Genomic DNA, 22,213 nt, shown 5'->3' on the forward strand with positions numbered 1-22,213 from the left:
CCCTCAAGCCTCCCCTGCCATTCAGTATGATCATGGCTTCAATGCTGGCCTCAACTCTTCTTTTGTGCCAGTTCCCTATAACCCTCAATTTCTTGACCTTTCAAATATGTCTCCACAGTAAATATATCCAGTGTTCTGGCCTCCACTGTTCTCTGGGGCCAAGAATTCCAGAGATTCACAACCATCTCAGAGAAGGAATTTCTGTGCACCTCAGTTTTAAGTGATTGACTGGCCTCTTATTTTGTAGCTATGTCCCCTTTAGTTTGTGCCTCTCCCACAAGTGAAAACATCTCAATGTACAGCCTATCTAGCCCCTTGTATGTTTGAATAAGGTCACCCCTCATTTTTCTAAACTCCAAGGAATACCGACCCAACCTGTTTCTCCACTTGAGAGGACAACCCACTCATCCCAGGAAAACAAATTAAACTGTAGATATTGGAACCTGCATTGAAAACAAGTGCTGGAAGAGGCCAGCCAATTGAGCAAATGTGGGAAGAGGAAACAATCAATGTTCTTAGGGTCAGTGACTCCTCAGCAGTAAGAACTGTTCTGAGGAAGGGTCGCTGATCCGAAACATTGGTTTCTCTTTCCACAGATGCTACTTGACTGGCTGAGTTCTTCCAGCAGTTCTGTTTTTACCCCTGATCTGAATCTTTTGCAGTGGTGAGGCAAGTAATATTGGGCATTCACTGGGTAGATAAATAGTTCTGAAAAATCACAGGATCAGGAGGGCATTAGAAACAGTAATGTTGAAGTGAGCTCAAAAAAAAAATGCCGGGGGAATTGGGTACTGAAATTGTTTAAAGTGGCAGGATGCATTGAAAAAGTTTGTAAAATAAGAGAATTGGAATTATTGACTTTATAAATGGCAGTGGGAAAGGAAGCTGTATAAAACATTAAATCTGGTTGGAGCTCAGCTGATGCATTGTGCTTTACTCTGGGCACAATTTAGACAGCTTGGGACCTTAAAGAGAAGATGCAGAGTAAATGTACCAGAATAGTACTAAAGGTGAGCCTGGGTTGGAGCCTTGTGTGGAAATTTTAAGTGATATTTGAATTTTGGTGGACTTTGGTCAGTGGAAATGGTTCTTTTGTTTTAATACTGATTTGAGGTGGTAAGAGCAAATGAGATGAGGCACTTGCATAGCATTGTGTCGTTTAAAATGTACTGCAGGGAATGGTGGAAGTAGACATCATAGTTTTCAAAGGGGAAATGGCTAAATTAAGACCATTCTGAATTATGGGGATTGAGTAGAGCTGTGATACTTATTGATCTTAAAGGGTCACCATAGTACGATAGGGTCAAATGGCTGCTGTTAGGTTACATGAACTCGATGTACGCATGGTCATGCTTCCAATTTAACCTGTCAGTGGCTTCAGGAGGAGTCATACTTTGCCATACTGATTCTACCTGGAGTTTCGTGTTTTGTTTTTTTTTGCTTTCTGCTCGTAGCATCAGCTGTGATCTCTTCAGCACTATTGTATCCACCCAGTGAATGCCTGAAATTGCCTGCCTCACCGCAGCATTCAACATTAGCCACATCTGGGGGGCTCAGTTGTATTGAGTTAACTTTTACTGAATAAACTAACTATGAAGAAATGGCCTGTAAAATTAATGTTATCCTAATGAATCTATTTTTTTAAATTGGCATGCTGACACATTTTGTCATTTGAAGGTATGTATCAAAGATGGAATTGGCCCTGTTGTAATGAATCTGGAATTAGTTCAATGGAGATATTTAAATGTTGTTTGAGAGAGTGCTAATCTGAATTTTATTTATTTCCACATAATCCACATTGACGTGCATGGTATAATAAATCTTTCTGAAGGTTCTGTATTCTTGTGTTGGTGGTAAAGCATCTTCTAACTTTCCACTGATTAGTTTTAGAACCGCCCTGGTAGCATGTAGTCTGGTGGGCTTAAGTGAACCCACCCAAGTCAATTGCAGCTAATCTCAGTCTCTCAATATGAATAAGTAACCAGTAAGCAAAGACATTAATGAATGCAGTCATTGGCTAATTTTATTAGGTAATGCATGCTGGATTCAAGAGGTTTTATTCAACTGCTCTCTGAACTAAGAGGTGGTGGAATGATGCCTGAATGTTGGGTTGTCTTTCTCATGATGCCAGCAGGCTGTTGCCAAGGAGAGATGCCCAGCCAACCAAAGTTCAGTGAAGAAAAGCTATTGCTGGAGCTGCCGTGTATACTGTCTGCAAAGTAGGATTGGAACAATGCCAAGTATAATATGTCAGTCACAAGATGTCGTTTGTAGCATTTGGCTGGGGATGTTTCGGTGTTGTGATGAAAATGGAAGCCTTGGAAGGATTTAATGAAATTTTTTGGGGCAAGTGGACACTTTTGGGAGGTGAACATCTAAAGTTCCTGCTGTTTAAAGATGGGTTAGGAAGTGAAAGCTATACTTAAGAAGTTTAGTTTGGAACTATTTTTACTCTTGGTTTTATTTGATCAAATTCACTGGGCTAAAACAGGAATGAAACTATGTACAAAAGCCACATCAGAGTATAATAAGCTGGAAATCTGAAATCAGAAAATGCCTACATTCAGTAGGTTAGGTAGCATCTGTGGAGAGAAGCAAGCTGACTTGCAGGGTCTGCGTTTCGTACAGATTTTGGCTTGAACGAGAGCTCAACTGTTTCAAGCCAAATATCGCCAAGCTACAAGACTTCCATTTTCAAGTGTTTTGACATTTAATGTCACATCATTCTTGATTATTTTATGGTAGAGCTGAGTTCTGGCTTGAGTGCTTGGTAAGAGCAGTACAAATCGCCACCAAACCAGTTGGATGCAAACATCAGTGTTTCTGGATTCTAAATGAAACTACTTTTTTGATGGAATCCTTAAGTAAAATATTTTTAGAAAATAATATTATATCTGTACTGATATTGAGTAGCTGCCTTCAGTCTGCCGTCCACTTTGTAACCCAGCAATTGTGGAAACCAGGAGATGTCAAGTAATTGTCCTTTAATGCTGATGTCCAATAGATAATTAGTGCTAGTTTGTACACCCAAATTAAATTGATTACCGTAGAAACCAGGTAAGATCAACATATTTATTTTTGTTTTGAGCTGTTGGGCAATTGTTTACAGCAGTTCTAATAATTGTCGTGCTGTGTTTGGTTTTATTTGAGGACACCTAAAAGAATGAACCAGAAGCCTTTTAAATGTGATTGTCATTTTCACTATTACACAATCTAGGGAATAATCTTTATACAGTATATTTGGACAAGACTAGATCTGTCAGGATGTAATCCTTTGAACATTGCTGTTAGTGAAATACAAAAATTATGTTCAAACATGTTCAGAATGATAGCTGAAACTAGAGCATCACGAATCTCTACATCACAGGCTATGCATACAAGGAACGGGAGCACACAATACCCAAGCAACCCAACCACTTGTCCACTGAAGCACACTCTACTGCGCATGTGGCAGAGTCTGTGGATCCTGCATTGAATTCTTCAGTGCCCACTGAAGTCAACCTCAATGCCAAGGAACTGCCTATCTGAATTTCTCAATCAATGTTGGCACTAAAATATGTTATGTTGTTTGCAAGACATTATTGTATGCAAAAATATTTGCAACATTTGTGACTTAAAATCAAAGTGCCTGTTTGTTTCTTTGACATTACTAGGTTTTGAAAGGTTCTAACAAGATGCAAGTTTGTCCTGTCTGGTAAATTGCTGAAAATGTCCTTTTTGGTCTGGGCTGAAGACCCAAAATCTCCTCCTTTTTGAAAAAGCATCTTTAAAGTAATGTGGGTACAGTTGGTGGCAAGGTTAATGGTCCTTGTCCTGAGTATCTCAGTAGGTCTTCAACTCCTGATGGACAACAAGAATGAATAAATGACCTTGTATAAATGGTGCACAACAAGTTACCTACAAAAGTTGTAACAATGATTACATTTGTATTCTGGGCAAGTCTCTGCAGTTCATGTAGAACTTGTCAAGACAGGTTTGCACCTGTGCACACATAGTGGTGGTGTTCATGGGTGAATGGGGAAACAACCTCAAAATATTGAGTGCTCTCCTGAAATGAAAAGGACAGCTGCATTAGAGCTGATAACTGAATCTGTCCAAACCTTGTAGTTTAAAGTTGAACCTGTCGAGTCCATACTCATTGATTGCCCATTTCAACACTATTAGACACAATCACTGTTGGATCAACTGTAGCTTGAGCAGCACATTTTGCAGTCTTGGCAAAACCTCAAGTTTTTTTTGTCCCAGTGATTAGTTTTCTTAAATCCCTTTCTACATTGCCTAGATTTCTTTCAGTGCCTGTACTAAATTGGTACTGTTCCTTCTGTAATTTTGTCGGTACATTATTTCATCTGAAATGTATTTGTTGCCACTCGTGCAAATTATCTAAACTGCTCTGCCAGTTTGAGGAGATGTTTGCTTTTTGTTCATGGAATTTGGATTTTACCAGCTGGGCTAAAAAATTTAGTGCCCAATCCCAATGACCCTCAACTGTGTGTTCAAAGTATTCACAAACTGCTGTCAGGTTGGGTATTTCGGGATCTGTACCAAGCAACTATGCAGATACATGTTATTGCATGATTTGGAGGGAACTTGGTAGTGTCCCTGTGTGTCTCCTGCACTTGCCTTCCACAAGGTGGAGATTGAAGTGCAATGTGTAGTAGAGAGAATGCTAGTGTGGTAGAGGGGATGCCAGTCAAGCTATCCTGGATGACTTGGAGCTGCAAACATCCAAGTAGGAGTGTTGTGGAGCGTCTCTTGAGCTTTATGGTAGGAAAGGAGTTGAAGGGCAAATAGCAGAACTCTGCTCTTGATGTTATAATTTTGAGGCTAGTCCCATTACCCAATCAACAACCCCCAGATTTTCTTTAAATCCTCCATATTGCTTCACTTTATTCCAACTTTGTATCCATTCCAGACCTGGATGTAGTCCATTAAATGTTGCCCACAAAAGGTTACTGGTAAAACTTTCAAATTCTCTAGGGAAGTCTTGCAGAACTCTTTCTGGTTGATCTTAACTGCTAATTGCCAAGACCTAAAACTATATTTGATCTTTGTCATTTTAGTCCCACAATAGAAAAAAATTCAGCAATTCTTGCTTTGCTGCTAATTTTCAGAGTGCTGGTTCCCCTGAAAAGTGTTTCCATAACCTGTTCATTCTGTGGGCAGCAGTATAAACCACACTGGGACATGGGGCAAGTATTAAAAATCACTCAAAATGAAATGACCAAATGATTTGGGTATCAGTTAAAATTGTTCTTGTCGTGTTCCTTTTATAAATGCAAGTTAATATACTGTTGATGTGAATCTTCCCTGATGTCCAATTCAGAACTGATCACAGACAACTCCAGTAAACCATTATCTAAAACTGACTTCATATGGATTGTGATAAATTTCTCCAAAATGGCACTCCAGTGGAGCGCCTGTATGGTATAAAAAAAATATAGATAAGATTTCTGCTTTTAGTCTTCCTTGCTCTTATTTATGCTGAATCCATCTGAACTGTAACCAGCTACATGTCTGTAGCAAATCATCTGAAATGGACAAAAATTTTATTCCAGGGAGCTAAAGATCTAAATAGGATGACCTGGAATGTAAAACTACAAGTAAATTCAATAGGTGTTCCATAGGAGTGCCATATTTTGGAGGAACTTTTTTTAACATGATCCAGATTATAATCTATTACAATATTAGAATCAACTTTATAATCTCTTCTCATTTGAGATGCCCTGTCTTTAGTTGCATTCAGATGTTACCTTAATCTTGCTTCCCAAGTTGGAATTACGTTACAGATGTACTGACATAATCAACATTTAAGACACTTCTCTTTATTTGTACATTGTAAACTGCCTTGCTAATGTAATTGTTTGGAATGTTTGACAAAGTAGTATGTCTTCTACTCTATCAGCACTAAGATTAGAACTAGATGAGATTTTTGTGTTCAACTCTGAAATCACAGGTGGGAACTTTTAAAGATTTTTTTTTCTAAATATTGTGATACAGTTTTGTCTTCTGCTTCTGTGCACCTAATATATAAGTCTGTACTCAGCAGTGGTTTCTTTGAAAGGACGCCTGACCAGGTTGGAGTTCCATCCTCATAACATGTTGTGAGGACCTTTTTCAAATGAGACCAGCTTGCGGGAAGGGAGTGTAACTGTGAAACTTCAGATGGTATGAGGTGGTGTGGTTTTTGTAAGAAAAAATTAATCCATGTAGTACTTGGAAAACATAGTAAAAGCAAAGCAACTGATCACGTAATACCTAAAGGGCACCGGGAACAAATGGATGCAACGTTTTCAAGGAAGTGATGGCTTCTGACTACAACAGTTAAATTTTGCCATTTAAGCTTAAAATGCATGCCTACAGGTACCCAGTAGAACATGCCTGATTAGTTAAACTTGACAGTAGTTGTATGCTTTCTAAGGTAACCTCAAGTATTGGCTAGATCCCAATGGACAATTTGCATTGTAACCTGCCAAGAAATTGTAGCTTGAATCTAATCTCAATGGGAGCATATTTTCCATGACATTGCTGTTAGCAAGTTGGCAATTAACAAGATTAATAATAACTTTGCTGATCTTCCGTGAGCAGGCAATCTCTGCTTCGTTCCATGTAAACAATAACTTGCATTTGTATTTTGTCTCTAACAGCCTCCATCAGGTCATACCAAAACCTCGAGCTGCCGAAGCACTTTTAATGCTCATTTGTAATACTGAAAATATGGCAGCCAAATTGAGCATTGCAGGCTCCCATGAATTGCAATGTGATTGTGAGCAATGTTTTTGATAATGTTGGGTGAGGTACCTTTTTACAATCATCTGAGTGTGTGCATGCAGCCTCTTTAATGGCTTTTCTAGAAGATAGCACTGGTCAACAAAAGATCATAAAAGCAGGAATAGGCTGATTTTCTCAATAACCACCTTTCCTGTACTAATCCCATAACTCTTGATTCTCTTCAAGACCATTCTTTTTAAACATTAATATGCTCAGCAACTGAACTGCCATAGTTCTCTTGGGTAAAGAATTCCAAAGATTCATGACCACTTCAAGAAATTTCTTCACTTTCCTTAATGGCCAATCCATTATTTTGAGACTGTGACGCCTATGGTTATGTATCCTATATGCTCAAACTACACAAGGTGTATTGGTTTATTATTGTCACTTTTGTACCGAGTTACCGTGATAAACTTGTCTTGCATACAGTTTGTATAGATCAATTCATTACCTAGTGCATTGAGGTAGTACAGGGTACAAACAATAACCGAATACAGAGTAAAGTGTCACAGCTACAGGGAAGTGCATTGCAGATAGACAACAAGGTGCAAAGTCATAACAAGGCAGATTGAGGTCAAGAGTCCATCTCATTGTATCAGGGAACCGTTCAATAGTCTTATAACAGTGGGATAGAAACTGTCCTTGAGCCTAGTGGTTTGTGCCCTCAGACTCCTGTATCTTCTGCCTGACGGGAGAAGAGAGAGTGACTCAGGTGGGTGGCGTCTTGATGATGCTGGCTGCTTCACCAGGGCAGTGAGAAGTATAGACCATGGAGGGGAGGCTGGTTTCTGTGATGGGCTGGGCTGTGTCCACTACTCTCTGCAGTTTCTTGCGGTCCTGGGCAGAGCAGTTGCCATACCAAGCCACGATGCATCCAGATAGGATGCTTTCTATAGTGCATCGATAAAAGTTGGTGAGTGTCAAAAGAGACAAACAGAATTTCTATTTGTCAGCTTGGCTTGGATTTTTCTATGCTCAAATATCTAGAATAGGACATTAGAAACTCTAGAGGTGAGAGGGAAAACTCGCTGAATCAATCTTGATGATCATATGCAGAAAGTAAGGATTTGGGAACTTTTTTGAAAAAAAAATTATGTACTTGATTAACAATCCACATGTATTTCTCAATGAATTTCTCAATGGCGGCACGGTAGCGTAGCAGTTAGCGCGACGTTATTACAGCGCCAGCAATCGGGGTTCTATTCCAGTCGCTGTCTGTAAGGAGTTTGTACGTTCTCCCGAGTCTGTGTGGGTTTCCTCCGGATGCTCCTGTTTCCTCCCACATTCCAAAGACGTACGGGTAGGTTAATTTGGGGGTTTAAAATGGGCGGTGCAGACTTGTTGGGCCAAAAGGGCCTGTTACCACGCTGTAAATATATAAAAAAAATCTTAGTCCCTGAACAGAGAGGTTCTCAAAGTGCTTCAGTGTGCATTTATCTACTAATTATTACCCAGGCTTGCTTCTATGTGTTAAATTCCTTGTAGGTAGCATCAGCATCCACTACTGTTTGCTGTCTTCCACTAATCTGAGGAAACAATCCTATCAAGTCAGTGTGGCTACAGTGGAACCATGTGCAGGCATATATTTAGTGCAATACTGCTTGGGTACTTCGTGCTTTAGGCAACAAAGTACCTGGATTGATGAACAAACATCAACAGTGTCTCTTATACCATAGTTCTCCCTCCCTATATATTCATGTGGCAAGTTAAATTCCTTTGCGATTAACTAGTGTTGACTGCAAAGATTTTTTTTCCTGCTGTGTAGCTTCCATCATTTGTGGTTTGGGTTAGTTAATGCACAATGTAAAACAGGATGCCGTATGATTTGCCTCACCAAGTATTTATAGACATCGGAAACAGTTTCAAAATGAAAAATGTCAATAGCACAGCCAATCCAATCCATTCAGATGTTTCACTTGGGCTAATGGAAACTAGTGTGGGCAGAAGCTTTTAAATTATTATTGATTATTGGAAGAAATAGTGCTTGATCTTGCACCTCATTTTTCCCTCCCTCCCTCCCCTTCCCCCACCCCAATTCACCCCACCTAAAAGTATCTAGTAGTGCTTTTAAGAAATCAGTGAAACCTCTAAGCTTGGTAGAGTATATAGGCTTCCAACTTGTATGGTTAAATTCCTCCTTGCTAGCACTGGAGCAAACAGGAAGATAATTTAGAAATTTGCAACTTTGCTGATCTGGGCATCTTTATTTTGATAGCGTTGATGAGTCAAGAATTTCCCAAATGGGGCTGGCTTTTTTCCTCTCCTGGGGAATTGCAATGTTTTGGGTGGAGAGGGGGCAAGCATGTATTTTGAAACAGTACATTACAGTTGGCTTGAGACAAGTTGGACACATGAGTCTTTATCATGTGAACCTGCATTTGAACTGCACATTAAATATTTTACATTCCTCATTGTGAGCACTCCTAGTATTAACTTTGCAATGGAGCCTCATTTATGAAAACTTTATCATAGAATAACATCTGCTTGGCACAACTTTGTAAGGCACTAAATTTACGTACATGATGGTCAATGGATTTACATGGTAATACTTTGATTCCTACTGTGTGACATTTGTACTAATGCCAATCTCAGCTGGAATAATCTCCATTTTGCAAAGAGCTAACTTCAGTTTCAAATTAATAACTTCTGTTGAGCACAATTTTACATTTTGTTCTGCTCCCCATTTTCCCATTTATAGTGTGTCTGCAGTTGTGATCCCTATAATCTTGCAACAAAAACTGTAGACTACTGTGCACATGATTCTCTTTTTTTTTTAAAGATTTTAATATCTGAAGACCAGGTTTGTTGACTGTTTATTTCCCTCCATATATGCTGCCTGACCTGTTGAGTTCCTCCAGCACTGTGTGTGTGTGTGTGTGTGTGTTGCTCCAGATTCAAGCATCTGCAGAATATCTTGTGTCTAGGTTAAGTAAGTGGTCTGGAATGATTTGGATAGCTATCAAGATCCCTTACAAGTACAATGGATCAGAGTGTACAAGGGGTTTATCATTCTACCTTTTTGAGTTGCAATGAACTGTAAACTATGATATGTAATCTTGGCAAACAATTGTAACCTCTTTGCAGTAAAAGAGGTTTCTTTAATCAAGTAGTTTGTCTTGACTAGTCTTTTAAATTGAAAGTCAAATCTTGCTGATCCAGTATCTTTTCAAACACACTATATCAGCTAAAATTTTAATTTTGCTTTGATTTTATCAGAGTTGAAACCAGCTTTGCAAAGGTTGTATTGCATCATAACTTTTTTACTGGAATAACAATACAACTTTGTCTAGGAAGTGCCAGGTGGATTGGATTGCCTGCTTGCTATTGAAACTGCAATATTTTCATCCATTCTTGTTGGTTTGAACTTTTTGAGAGATTTGGAAGCTTCAGGCAACAAAAGACTGCCCTTACTACAGTAGCTTTCAGGTCATCTTAAAATCCTGGAGATGACAGAGAATGCACATCACATGATAGCATTAGCGAGCATCATGGCTAGCTGTACATGGTGAGCTTCTACATACAATGTAACAAAAACCAAAATGATCCATCCCAACCAATACTGGGGGTGAAGGATAAATACTCGTCAGGGTATGAAGGTAGTGCCATGGGCCAAATGAGAGCACATCAAGCCTTGGTTTCACATCTTGTCTGCAAGATGGGATCTCCAATAGTGTATCACTGCTTTAATAATACATTGGAACATTTGCCTGTAACATATGACACCTATGTTGGTCTTTGCTACATTCAGTTTTGCCCTTTTACCTTTTTTAAGGGTTGTTTTCTGTGATTTTAAACTGCTGGCTCAAATATTGCAACAATTTTGAGGTTGAACATGAAAATGGGTTATTCAGCACACTCAGTGTTGACCATCAGGCACACATCTATTCTCATCCCTTTTTATTCTGCCCATGTTCTTATCCACTTCCTAGCAACCCCCCGCCCCACCATATTCTACTACTTGCCTACATACTGAGGGCAATTTATGGTGGGCAATTAACCAAGCAACCTGCACATCTTTGGCATGTGGTAGGAAACTGTAGCACCTGGAGAAAACCTATGCATTTGCAGGGAGAACATGCACACAGATGCACCCAAGATCAGGATTGCACCTGGCTGTCTGCAGTGTGAGGCAGCAGCTTCATATGTGCCACATGTAAGCTGAGTGTTTTTATGCAAGCTGAAAATTTGTCTTGAAGCAAGGTGCTCTTATTAGAACAACTGTCCCATGAAGCCAACAGATACTTTGCCAGACTTGAGTAGAACTTGATGCAAAGGATGGGTTCTGGTATATAGAACTTGACGAGAAGAGCTCCTGTTGAACACGTTTCAAAACGGCAAAGAATGCCTTTTGAAATGGGCACAGCACCTGAAAAGTTTTGGCAAAGACTGGCTATTGTATTTAAAGTGCTTAGTGGGAATAGTGATCAAAACAGATAATGTATTGGTCTCTGGAGGAGAAACCAGGTAAGAGGCAGAGTTTGGTTGTGACTAAAAGTTGAACCCTGATGAGCAGATGCATGGAGAGACAATTGACAGTGAATAAGTAAATGTCGATGTGCTTAAAAAGTCTCCTGTTGAGGGTTACTTGATCACCAGAAGCCCAACTTCTAGTGGATCTGGCAGGTGAAGAAAATCCCGAGCCCAAAAGAAGTCGGAGTTGATCAAATATCTGAGAAAGTTTCTGCCCCGTCTGAGATGCATGAACAACTTTGGCAACCAGGAAGGTGGAATAGTGTTAATTATTTGCTTTCAGATGGTTAACTAATATTGCAGTGCAGGCCCTGTTTTGTTAATTTAAAGATCTGGCACTACAGGAGAAACTGTTTGCTGTGATCCTTTGACATTGTCTGTACACATGGGAGAATTTTGTGTGCACGGTGACCACAAGCCACTTGTTCATTGCTATTATATAGGCAGACACACTACTGCAACAGCAGTGTAAATGAGCTGGTGATTGGATGAAACACACTGATGTGCAGAAAGCAGTGTTAACGCTATACACCATGCCGCTGGACTGTACAAGGTCCTGGAGGAGAGTATCCTATATCTGAGGAAGCTGAACCATCTCAGATACCACAAGAAGGGGATTGTTTGACTGCAGCAGATATGGGGATACTGGAGGATGCACCACTACCCCACAGATGGATAACACAGCTTGATAACATGTTTCTGGAGAAATCCAATCAGTGGGGACCAAATCCTCAGTTGTATGAATGTTTTCATTGTAGGCTGAATAAATAAGGTACAGAGAGAGAACCTGTTTTTTGTGTTTGAGTGGGATTTGAATTTTTTGACCTGAACAAATCGAGTCGCGAATGATTGACATGATATGACTTATTCAGCATTTAAAAATTTGAACAATGATTTTTGTACCATATATATTCTGGGTCAATGAGAAGCCTGAAGCCTATCCCTAAGTATGTGTGTTAAATGTTTATCCTTTCTATATAACTTTGTAATCCAACAAAATTGGTTTCATTTCTATTGAGGGGAGGAAGAAAAATAATCAACATTTTGCAGTGGCCTTTAATGTTTTAACATGAAATACATGAAGCATGTTGTTATTCTGTCCTGCAGTGTAATGAACCTGAAGGACAGTGATGTGAAGACTGTAAATAAGAGCTGCTCTAAAGATATTCATTGAGATTTAAATCTTTTTTTACAGTGCTGTCAATAAATAATATCCTATTATGTCATCAATGAGCTGTAACACTGGAAGAGGTCACTTTGTGCATTTCAAGTACTAAATCTGATGTAACATGAATTTTAATTGTTTTCCATGAAGCTGAAAAGCTACTTTATGAAATGTTACTAACCGCATATGAGAGGGGAATGTTAAATCTAAAGGCATGCTTCAGTTGGCTAACCAGTTCAGATTCTGGAATTTACAACAGCAGTAGACGGTTTTATGATCTTAACAGAAATCAAATTAATTTTTCTTCTTCATCTACATATTTTTTAATTTACGATCCAAATTGTCAGCTACTGCATTAACAAATCTGACCATAAAATAATTCAATATTTGCCACAAAGATGCATGAGGTGGTCTAGCAGAGTAGTAGTTGCAACAATCATTTGCCATTCAAGTTACCAACAAGAAGTTAACAATAACTTCAATTAGTTAAAATAGTTTTTATGGCCAAAGGACTTCTAGAACGTAATGGGTGGTCTTGCATCAGGGAATGGATGAGCTGTCATGTACTATGGGAAGTATGATTATTCCCATTAAATGAGCTTCTGCAGCAGCTGAAAAGTGATCGCAATGGCAGAGTAATGTTTTAATGCCTCTATGTATTTGGTGTGCAATCTAAATTGTGCTTATTCCATAAGAGTATTTCCTGTACTTTGAATTGTTCTAGGGTTGGGAATTGTGTGTGGTGGTTGGGGGGGGGGGGGGGGGGGGGGGGGGGGGGGGGGGGAAATAGAAGACAATGTTAATGGACCTGTGTGCCATTTTATGCAGTCAATATCTTCCATGGAGAACTGACCCTCCCAAGTTATTTTTCTGTGTATTTGGCATGGTGTGCATCTTGGATTGCCTTAATCATTTCAATGAGAATAAATATTTCTGACTATCCTGGAATGTCAATTGAAAATGTAAGAAAGATTTGGAAAATGAATTTCTTTCACTCCCTTTCTGGTGTTCAGTTCTCCATTGGATTTATCAAAGTGACAAGTGATTCTCTCCTTTCAATCACTCTATATGTCTACAATTCAATAACAAATTTAAACTTCACTCATTAACTTGAATTTCAAGGTAAAACCAACAACCTTCCTTGCTGCAAGTGGCGAGCAATAGATCTCTGCAACATTCTAACTATGTAACTGCTGGGCACTAGCTAAGAATGTGGAGGAAATATTTATTCTCTCTAGCTAAGACTGGATAACTGCTGAATGATTTTGATTCGACTTGCTTTCCTTTTATATGAAAGCTCAAATGTTGCTTAAGAAAACTAACCAAGTATTTTCATCTTTCTGCAGCTGAAGGAGACTGTGGAGCATTTGGAACTAATTCTCTCCTACGCAAGAAGAAAGGTCTTCATGTCCTTCGCCCTGTCCATCACAAGTCAAAGCCTCACATCTTGATTGGAATGCCTCAGGATTTCCGTCAGATCTCTTCCATTATTGATGTTGACATCCTTCCAGAAACCCACCGCAGAGTTCGTCTTCACAAACACGGCTCTGACAAACCGCTTGGATTCTATATTCGTGATGGGGTGAGTGTCCGGGTAGCCCCCCAAGGAGTGGAGAAGGTCCCAGGAATCTTCATCTCGCGGCTTGTCCGAGGCGGCTTAGCAGAGAGCACAGGCTTGCTCGCAGTAAATGATGAAATACTAGAGGTGAATGGAATTGATGTCGCTGGGAAATCACTGGACCAAGTGACTGACATGATGGTGGCGAACAGTCACAACCTCATCATTACTGTGAAGCCAGCAAATCAACGCAATAATGTCATTCGCAGCAGCAGGGCCTCTGGCAGCTCTGGTGTTTCAACGGACAGTAGTCCCAGCCAGCATAACGTTATATCAACCTCACACTATGCTAACCACTACAGTACAGCAGAAGGAGAGAGTGAAGATGAAGGAGATATAATAATTGAAAATGACATGCCATCATACATTCCAAAAACTGTGTTCCCAAATTACATCAATGGAGATCTAACAAAAAAGCTGCAGCATAACATCAACCTGAACAGCCCACTGTTAGACAGCAAAGAAAGCAAATATAAAGGGTCCTTAAACTCTTTGAACACACACAATGATGGTTCCAGCAAAATAAGTTCAGGCCATGGAAACATGCGAGAAGATGGAACAATGATAACACTATAGATGATTTTCCTTTTAATCACTTTTTAAAAAATATAGTAAAGCATTCAGAATAACATTTCCAAGTCAATTCATGGTTGACTCTGACTTGAGCCTTGTTAAGGAGGTTGGAATCCAATTAACACAAATATCTGATGTAAATGGTGAATTTGGAGGAGAAAACACTTATGAAAGCAAGAGAAAAATCACAATCATTCTTGTATGAAGGATCTTTCAGAAACTGTGCTTATTCACTTTGTTTCATTTTCAATGGCAATTAAATGCCCAAGATTCTGTTCAAAAGCCAACCTCCTGAACTGGTTCCTGTTTAATAAAACTGGAATGCATCACTTTACAAAGTTACATTTGAACAGATGTTACCTGCAATTGGAGACAAATGTATCTTGTGAAATTGCAATACAAGTGTTTTTAAAAATGCAGGTTCAATAACTCCATATCATGGAACCTGCCCATTGCGTCAGTGACCTCATTGTTACAAATGTAAACTTACTTACAAACTACTTATTCAGCGTTATTTGCATTTATCTGATTTGAGAGCAGGAGTCCCCTTTTTTCCTATGGAAAACAATTATGAAACTGATTAAATGTGGACAGAAATTTCTGTGGAGCAAAATCCTTTTGTGAAGTAGCTGTTCTGCTCCCTAAAAGAATATTTGAGAGCTTTGCGATTTTTAAATGTGGATTTCTTGCTGTAAAGCATATTTTTTCCCCATTTTTGGTGTTATGAGGGTGTCCTGTATAGTATTCTTTTAACCTACCTATATCTTAAATTTTAAGAAACTCTGCTGGCTTCCACACCCTTTTTACCATGCTGCTTGACACATTCTTTTTGTATTGCACACATTTGGTACTCCTTTTATCACAGCACTATTCAACATTGAGATAAGCCACTTTCAAGAATATTCAAACCCCAGTGTACACTTGGTGACAAAAAGCACTTTTTAAATTAGGATTATTTAAAAATGACCGAATTATTTAAGGTTCTTCAGACCACTATAAATAAGTTAACAGTTGATCAAAAGTTTCTGATTTTAACCTCTTGTCATTAAATGGAAACTCCTCACTGGCAAACCTGGGGCACACATTTAGCAGTATTGTCATCTAAAGAACTTCTGCATTGAATGTAATTGGTTTTTATTTCATTTTAAATTGTGGGATCACTTGAATATGAAGAAATTTTCATTTTTCTTTTCACTTAAAATTTTTAAATGTAGTGACAAATTTTTGAATTTTTGGAGAAGCCTAAAATTCCCAAACAACTTTAATACTATCACCACATTCATTTCAAGCACTTTCAGCAGAGCAGCTCCACTCTATTGCAATATAATTTTTACAGCTTTAGTAATTATTTTAAAATGGTAGAAGCATTAAATAGGAGCTTGTTGCAGATGATCTAAGTAACCTGGGACCTCAATAATAAATGCAGATTATTGGAAAAGCACATAATCAAGGCACAGTGATTTAAAAGATATCATAGTCCAGCCTGTTAGTTTCATGGCCTAATCCATTACTTTAAATCTAGAGTCTGTATATTGTTGGCTGCTGGATTAACAACAATAATCAACATTTGCCTCCCTACACACTTCAAAAAGTAAGAAGCACAATGACTCTGCAGTTTTCATTAGCTTCCTGTAGAATGAACAGCTTTTGTTTTCTTTCAGAATAACACCAGGACTGCCAAAATCTCTGAAAATATTTCCTCTACTTAGTGCTGCTTAAGTGAGGATGAAAACCACCATGAAAGTGCTTTTGGGAATTGTAACTGCAATCATCCAAAAACATACTTGTAGGCACAAAATGATTGTTTTGACCATCATTTTAACTGCATTTATTGCCATTGTTTCTCTTGCACACCACATTTAAAAAATTTTCTCTGGTAGTTCTGAGCCAGCAGGGTTCAATGGTGGGGTACGAATTTGCTGATTTTTATTTTTAGACCATGTATGTATTTTTGATTTGTTATGCATAAAATCTGTTTGGTAAAGAGGGCAATTTTATCTAACTGGGGATATTTTGTAATTTTTTTATGAAATGAGGGCAGTATTTTTCTTACTTTTTTGTATTTGACCCCACTCAATCCTTAGTCTCCATCTGCCTTCCCTAAACTACCTTGTATTTATCTTATTTAACAGATGAGCAGTCTTAAGTGCAGACTGCAGAACAATGCGAATGTTCCATAGATGTATGCTGATTATTCAAATAAAAGTTCTAACATGCACCAAAACATGTTTCCTTTAAGCTTGAATCAGTTTTCCATAACAAATTATACTATCTGTGCTGTTTTTAAAAAAAAATCCCTATGCACAGATCAACAATGTGGAACCTTACTGAGTGAGGATCAAGGATGGTAGATCAGTTTTGAGGACTGGAGACTAATGGAGCAGCAGGAGTTTGGGGAGGATGTTCCAAAGAGTAACCCAGATGCATGGACCTGTATTATTGTACTGTAATGAAGGCTGTACATCAGACATAAGACCTTGAAAGGATTAGAATGTTTTGAACTAAAAGTTGAAGCCAGTGATTTAATGCAAAGGAGGTTTTAAATTGGAGAAATTCAGTACTTGGGGTATCACTAGCCAGCAATGACTGGTGACATAGTGACGCTACAGGTTGTGCAGCAGTTCAATTGTTCCAGCAATTCTTTGATTTTGACCTCTGGTGCTCAGTATGGAGTCTGCATGTTCTTCCTGTGACTGCATCAGTTCTCCCCAGATGCTTGGGGTTTTCTCCCACATCCCAAAGATGTGCTGGTTGCTAGATTAATTAACTGCTGTAGATTACAATGATACCTAATGTTGGTGGGGAATAGGTGGCAGGGGCAGGGAGGTTTGTTGATGGACACCTGTGAGAGAATAGGTTACTGGGGAAAGGATTACACGGCCAGCATGGATTTTAGGCCAATTGGCCTCATGTCATTTTAAAAAAAAGAACAAAGAACAATAGGAAAATGGGACAATTTGCAAGTAGCAAACACTTGGATAAGTTGATGTTGAGGGATTTGGATGACAGGACCTGTGAAGTGTTCAAGTGGTAGAATTAGACAAGATCATTGTAAGCAGAGGTGAAAGTGTAATGTTGAAGTTATGAGATTTGTATACCAACGCTGGATTGGACAGAATGCCAAACAATCCAATGTGGCTAGATTGGCACGGCAATAGAGATTATGAAAGAACACTTGGTAAAAATAGTTCCAATTTTTCCAATGAAAGAGGGAAGAAAGTTGCTACCAATCTCAAACAGATTAACTGAGGTTTGCCGGTTCCCAACCTACTGCTACAGTAGTTTTTATTCCATAGAAATGTATTTTCATTTGGGGAAGCAAGACCAGAATGGGATAAAACAAGGTCAGTGGGGCCAAACACTGAATATTAACTGCTGTGGTTCTTTCACGTGGGAAAATTTTGCTTACTTTGTACAGACATGAAAAACCTGTGATCTCATTGGAGAAACTGACTAGAACTTAATGCATTGTCAAAAAAAAACAAAAATTTGTTGATCTAGCTGTTAAGTTTGGTAATCTGACTGACCTAGTTTCCTGTTGAATAAATGCTCACAGTGATGCAAGTTACATTTCTGATTTTAAAAAGGTAAGATTGCAGTCCTTCATGTTTAAGGTGGACCATATATCCCTCTATCTCTGGTTTCTCTTGCCAGCTTCACACCATTCTCTCCAGAGCTGCCACTGTATCCCATTCACCTACATGCTGCTGATTAGCAATATTTCCTCAACCTTGCATTGCCAAAACAACTTTATGGTGTTTATGCTTCATACAAAAATTCTCTCTCCCTGGTCATGTAACACCAACACCATAGAATGGTCTTCTATACTTTGTGTCCTCCACTGTAAGTTCACTATAAGCTGCTGCCTTCACTACCTCTACTATTTTACCATTTTTTTTATTTTAAGTCTCTAACAATGCTGAAGAGACTCAGCATGTTGGCACCCTGCTAGAGAAAGATTTTGCCAAAGATGCTACCTGACCTGCTGAGCACATCCAGCAGTTTGGTTTTTTTTTGCTGCTTGATTTGTTTAAGTTTAGTCTGAGGTGCAATTTCCTCCAGTTGTATCCCTACCAATTCCAAATGCCCTCCTAAGCAGAGTTTCTGAAGTGGTATTCTCCAACTCAAGTCATAATTTTTTGTTAGAAAGTTTAAAAAGTCTTTTTCAATTTTCTCTCTACTGCAAACTTTATTTCTACCATAAGCACTCTGAAACTCAAACAAATCTCTGCTCCTTGCCTCATTGTCTGTCCTTGTTGGTTCCATGCCCCTTGTGGTTCCAGTTTAAATTTTATGCTCGTGGGAACCTCCAAGGATAGCTCCACATGTTGTGGAAATCCAAATGCCCCTTTCTTACCCTCCCCCGGTTCTTAAAGTTGGACACTTCCCTCTTCCTCAAGGAGCTGAGGAGCTCCTTGAGGAGCTGATCTTTTTGCCTTCATGATCATCCAAAACCAACACTTACCTATTTCGATTTTCTGCTATGGCTATTTAGTCTAATTTTTACCATCTGAAACATTTTGATCATTTTTCTAATTAGAGATACTACTAAAGGAAAACATGGACTGATCAATGGAACTTGGAATATTATCAAAAATGAAAAGATTAATATTAAATTTGCCACTGATATGCCTATGTCATAACCAGCAATAGAAATAATGTGGCTATAATACATCACAAGATGAATATTCTGCAGTGAATGGGTTCATTACCACCAATATGTAGCTTTCTGATCTGTGGAAATGGATTGCCCAGGAACAACCATTTGCTAATGTCTGCATAAAGTGCCAGAGAATATTCAGAAAAAGCAAAAGCAGCACAATTACAGTTTTGAGACAAGTAAATTATCCATTTATCAAAATTTAATAACCATCTGTCCACCATCTCATTTAAAATGTCCTTATTGTGTCAATCCCCAACACAACAGTCCTGAATCCTTTGAAGTTTTTGGTTACCTCTCCCCCACTTGTCATCAGTTATAATCTGTTTCTCCTTTGGAGCACTTTAAATTTTTGTTAATGCTCAAAGTATTACCAGAATGAAAACTCTTGATTCTCAAGATGGAGAGACCACTGATCTGTGCATGCAGCAAAAAGTCAGGTGGATGTGCTATCGTGCACATGAAGCCTGTTTGAAGTGTAATCTGCTGCTGTCAGTTACAAAATACACATTTTTTCATACAGATGACTATAATTAGCTATTTCAGTTGATGTGAAAATTGCAATTTTCTACTCATTTCAGTGAAAGTGCAACAGTCAGGATGAAAATTTACCCAATTGTATGTCAGTGCACATCAGAATATTTTTCTCTTTTACCTTATTTTGGAGTTGCATGCAGAGATCTTTCACTTGAGGTTTGATGTCTCCTTGAATGATGGGAAGATAAAAAAAAATAAACATTTGGGAAGCAATCCTGTCAAATTAATACATAGCATCACACATTTGCCTTTGGAGATTCCAATTATCTGCACTTTCTGAAAGGCTGAAATTAAAAACCACCCCAATTACTTTAATTTGTAATACTTCTTGTAGTTAATAGAACTAAATTGCTAAATTGTGGGTTTTGCCAAAGAGGCTCTAATTTTTTTTTAATAAGGTGAGATATCAGATTTTGTTTTAAATATTACCAAAAAGTGTGACTACATTAATTTAGTTTCTAAGCACACAATTAAACATTGGGATGAAATATTAAAATGTGAATATTAACTTATTGAAACCCCAGGGTTACTTTTATTTGCAAAAGATGAATGCAGCCAGACAGTGGAGGCGCTAAGCACGTGATAAAGGATTCTTTTTAGAAAAGATGAAAGTAAATAATACTTTGATTTACTTAGTTTACCAAATAAAACTATAATTTTGTGGGGAATGGGGTAGGAATGGTTCTGGTCAGGCAAATATTAAAATACTGGAGCACCTTATTCTATGGGGTTTAAGGAATGAAACTGGTGTCATTTTACAAGGGCTTTGTATTTCAAGCAAGGATACAACAACAGGACAAAGAGGGTTTTGTGCAATTCTGTCTTTTTTTAAAATAGTGTACCAAAGATGGTATTGTTTTCTCTCCAGAACAGTCATTTAGCAATACTGGAAACATTGTATCATTGTGACCTGATAGCAAACAGTTTGTACTGGGCACAATGCACAAAGAATCTTTAAAAGCATTGTAATGTGGGCCCCGCCTTTACATCTTGTATGTTATGAAGTTGGGGGTATGGAGACTATGCTTGCCCAATTTGTTTCACAAATGTAATGATTAGGTCCTTTTCATTCCATACCATTGAATATAATTGATAATGAATAAACAATTAATCTTCAATTGGACAAACAAAATAATTTAAAATTATCTCGAGTATGTGGAAATCTAGCCATACACAGGTTTAATGCTCACAATATTATCTGTCTGTTAAAGATGTACTTCCCACAATTAGTCATTTTAGATGGTCGACATATGACCTCGTTGTCTTTCTCAATTAGTGAATTACATAAAGTGCCAAAACTTTGACTAATCTATAGAAAACGTGATTCAATAAGGTACAGTCTCTTGAGAATCCATCCAGTGTCTCTTTTTCAGAACTTCAAAGTGTTGTTTATGGTACTTTTACTAAATCCTTTCCTGAAAATTAAACACATTTATTAAATGGCATTAAAGTAGGTACCTAACAGTCAGCACTGATTTGGTGGGCTGAAGGGCCTGCTTCAGTTCTGGCTAACTCAGATTTTATACATTCAAAATGTAAGATAAAGGCCAAATAAGTATTTAAATATCTTGTTTAACAACAAAAGAAATAAGTAATGCATTTTGGACTGAATTGAGTTGACTAACAGCCATTGGTTCTGTAGGGAAATACCAGATGTCAGATGCTCACTGCTCAGATGGTTTAAATTTCCATGCCTGCCCAGCCAAATGTGGTTGCCCAAAATGACTGAGGGGTCAGGTGGCAGCATACCCAACGTCCCACTCTGTTGCTCGAATCGCCGTGTGCGATGGGAGAGCTCAGATGTACCTTGCAGCATCACACCAGAGCTGGTGGGCACACAGCCAGCGACTTACTCATTTGAATAGAATTGTTGTCCCATACAAGTGCAGGTAAGTATTTGAATTATTTTACTTCCTGAATTTTCATGGTGTTTTTATTTACTTGTTTTTAAGATGTAGTTAAAAGGCCAGCATAGTGTTCTGGGGTGGAGTCTTGGGAAGAGCAGGTCAGCAACAGGTGAGCATTGTGTCTCAGGAGGCTGGGCACAGTCCAATCCAACTTGCCAATCTATAAACTGGACAAACAATCCTTGGTGTTTGGGTAAAAAAAAAACTGGTTGTTTCAATTAATACTTTATGAATTATCACAGAGTTCAAGTACCAGCTCCTGCCCTTGGTCTTGGTCTTGCCTTAAACGTAACATGAGGAAATGAATGAATACAAAGTAACGATCAGGAATGAATAAACTGTAGAAAAACAATGATGATCCAGAGTAAAATAAAATGGCAAATGCCATAAAACAAACAATGAATTACTGTGTGTCTAGGAGGTGCTGGCAAGTGGAGAGTGTTCAAAAACACATTTGTGACTTGACATTTGTTGAAAGGCTTTGGGAGTCAGATGGCAAATTACTTGATATA

General features: G+C 38.4%; 1 protein-coding gene across 1 annotated transcript in view; it reads left to right on the forward strand.

Annotated features, from left to right (window-relative positions):
* The window catches only part of pard6a (par-6 family cell polarity regulator alpha), a 69,237-nt gene extending 52,420 nt beyond the window's left edge, over positions 1 to 16,817 (forward strand). The window contains exon 3 of the mRNA XM_052028230.1: positions 13,753 to 16,817. Coding sequence (XP_051884190.1) covers positions 13,753 to 14,600 — 848 coding nt within the window. The 3' untranslated portion in view covers positions 14,601 to 16,817. The remainder of the gene's footprint in view (positions 1 to 13,752) is intronic.
* The last annotated feature ends 5,396 nt before the right edge of the window (positions 16,818 to 22,213 follow it).

The sequence above is a fragment of the Pristis pectinata genome, chromosome 13 (genome assembly GCF_009764475.1).
Source record: "Pristis pectinata isolate sPriPec2 chromosome 13, sPriPec2.1.pri, whole genome shotgun sequence".
In the NCBI taxonomy this organism is placed as follows: domain Eukaryota; kingdom Metazoa; phylum Chordata; class Chondrichthyes; order Rhinopristiformes; family Pristidae; genus Pristis; species Pristis pectinata.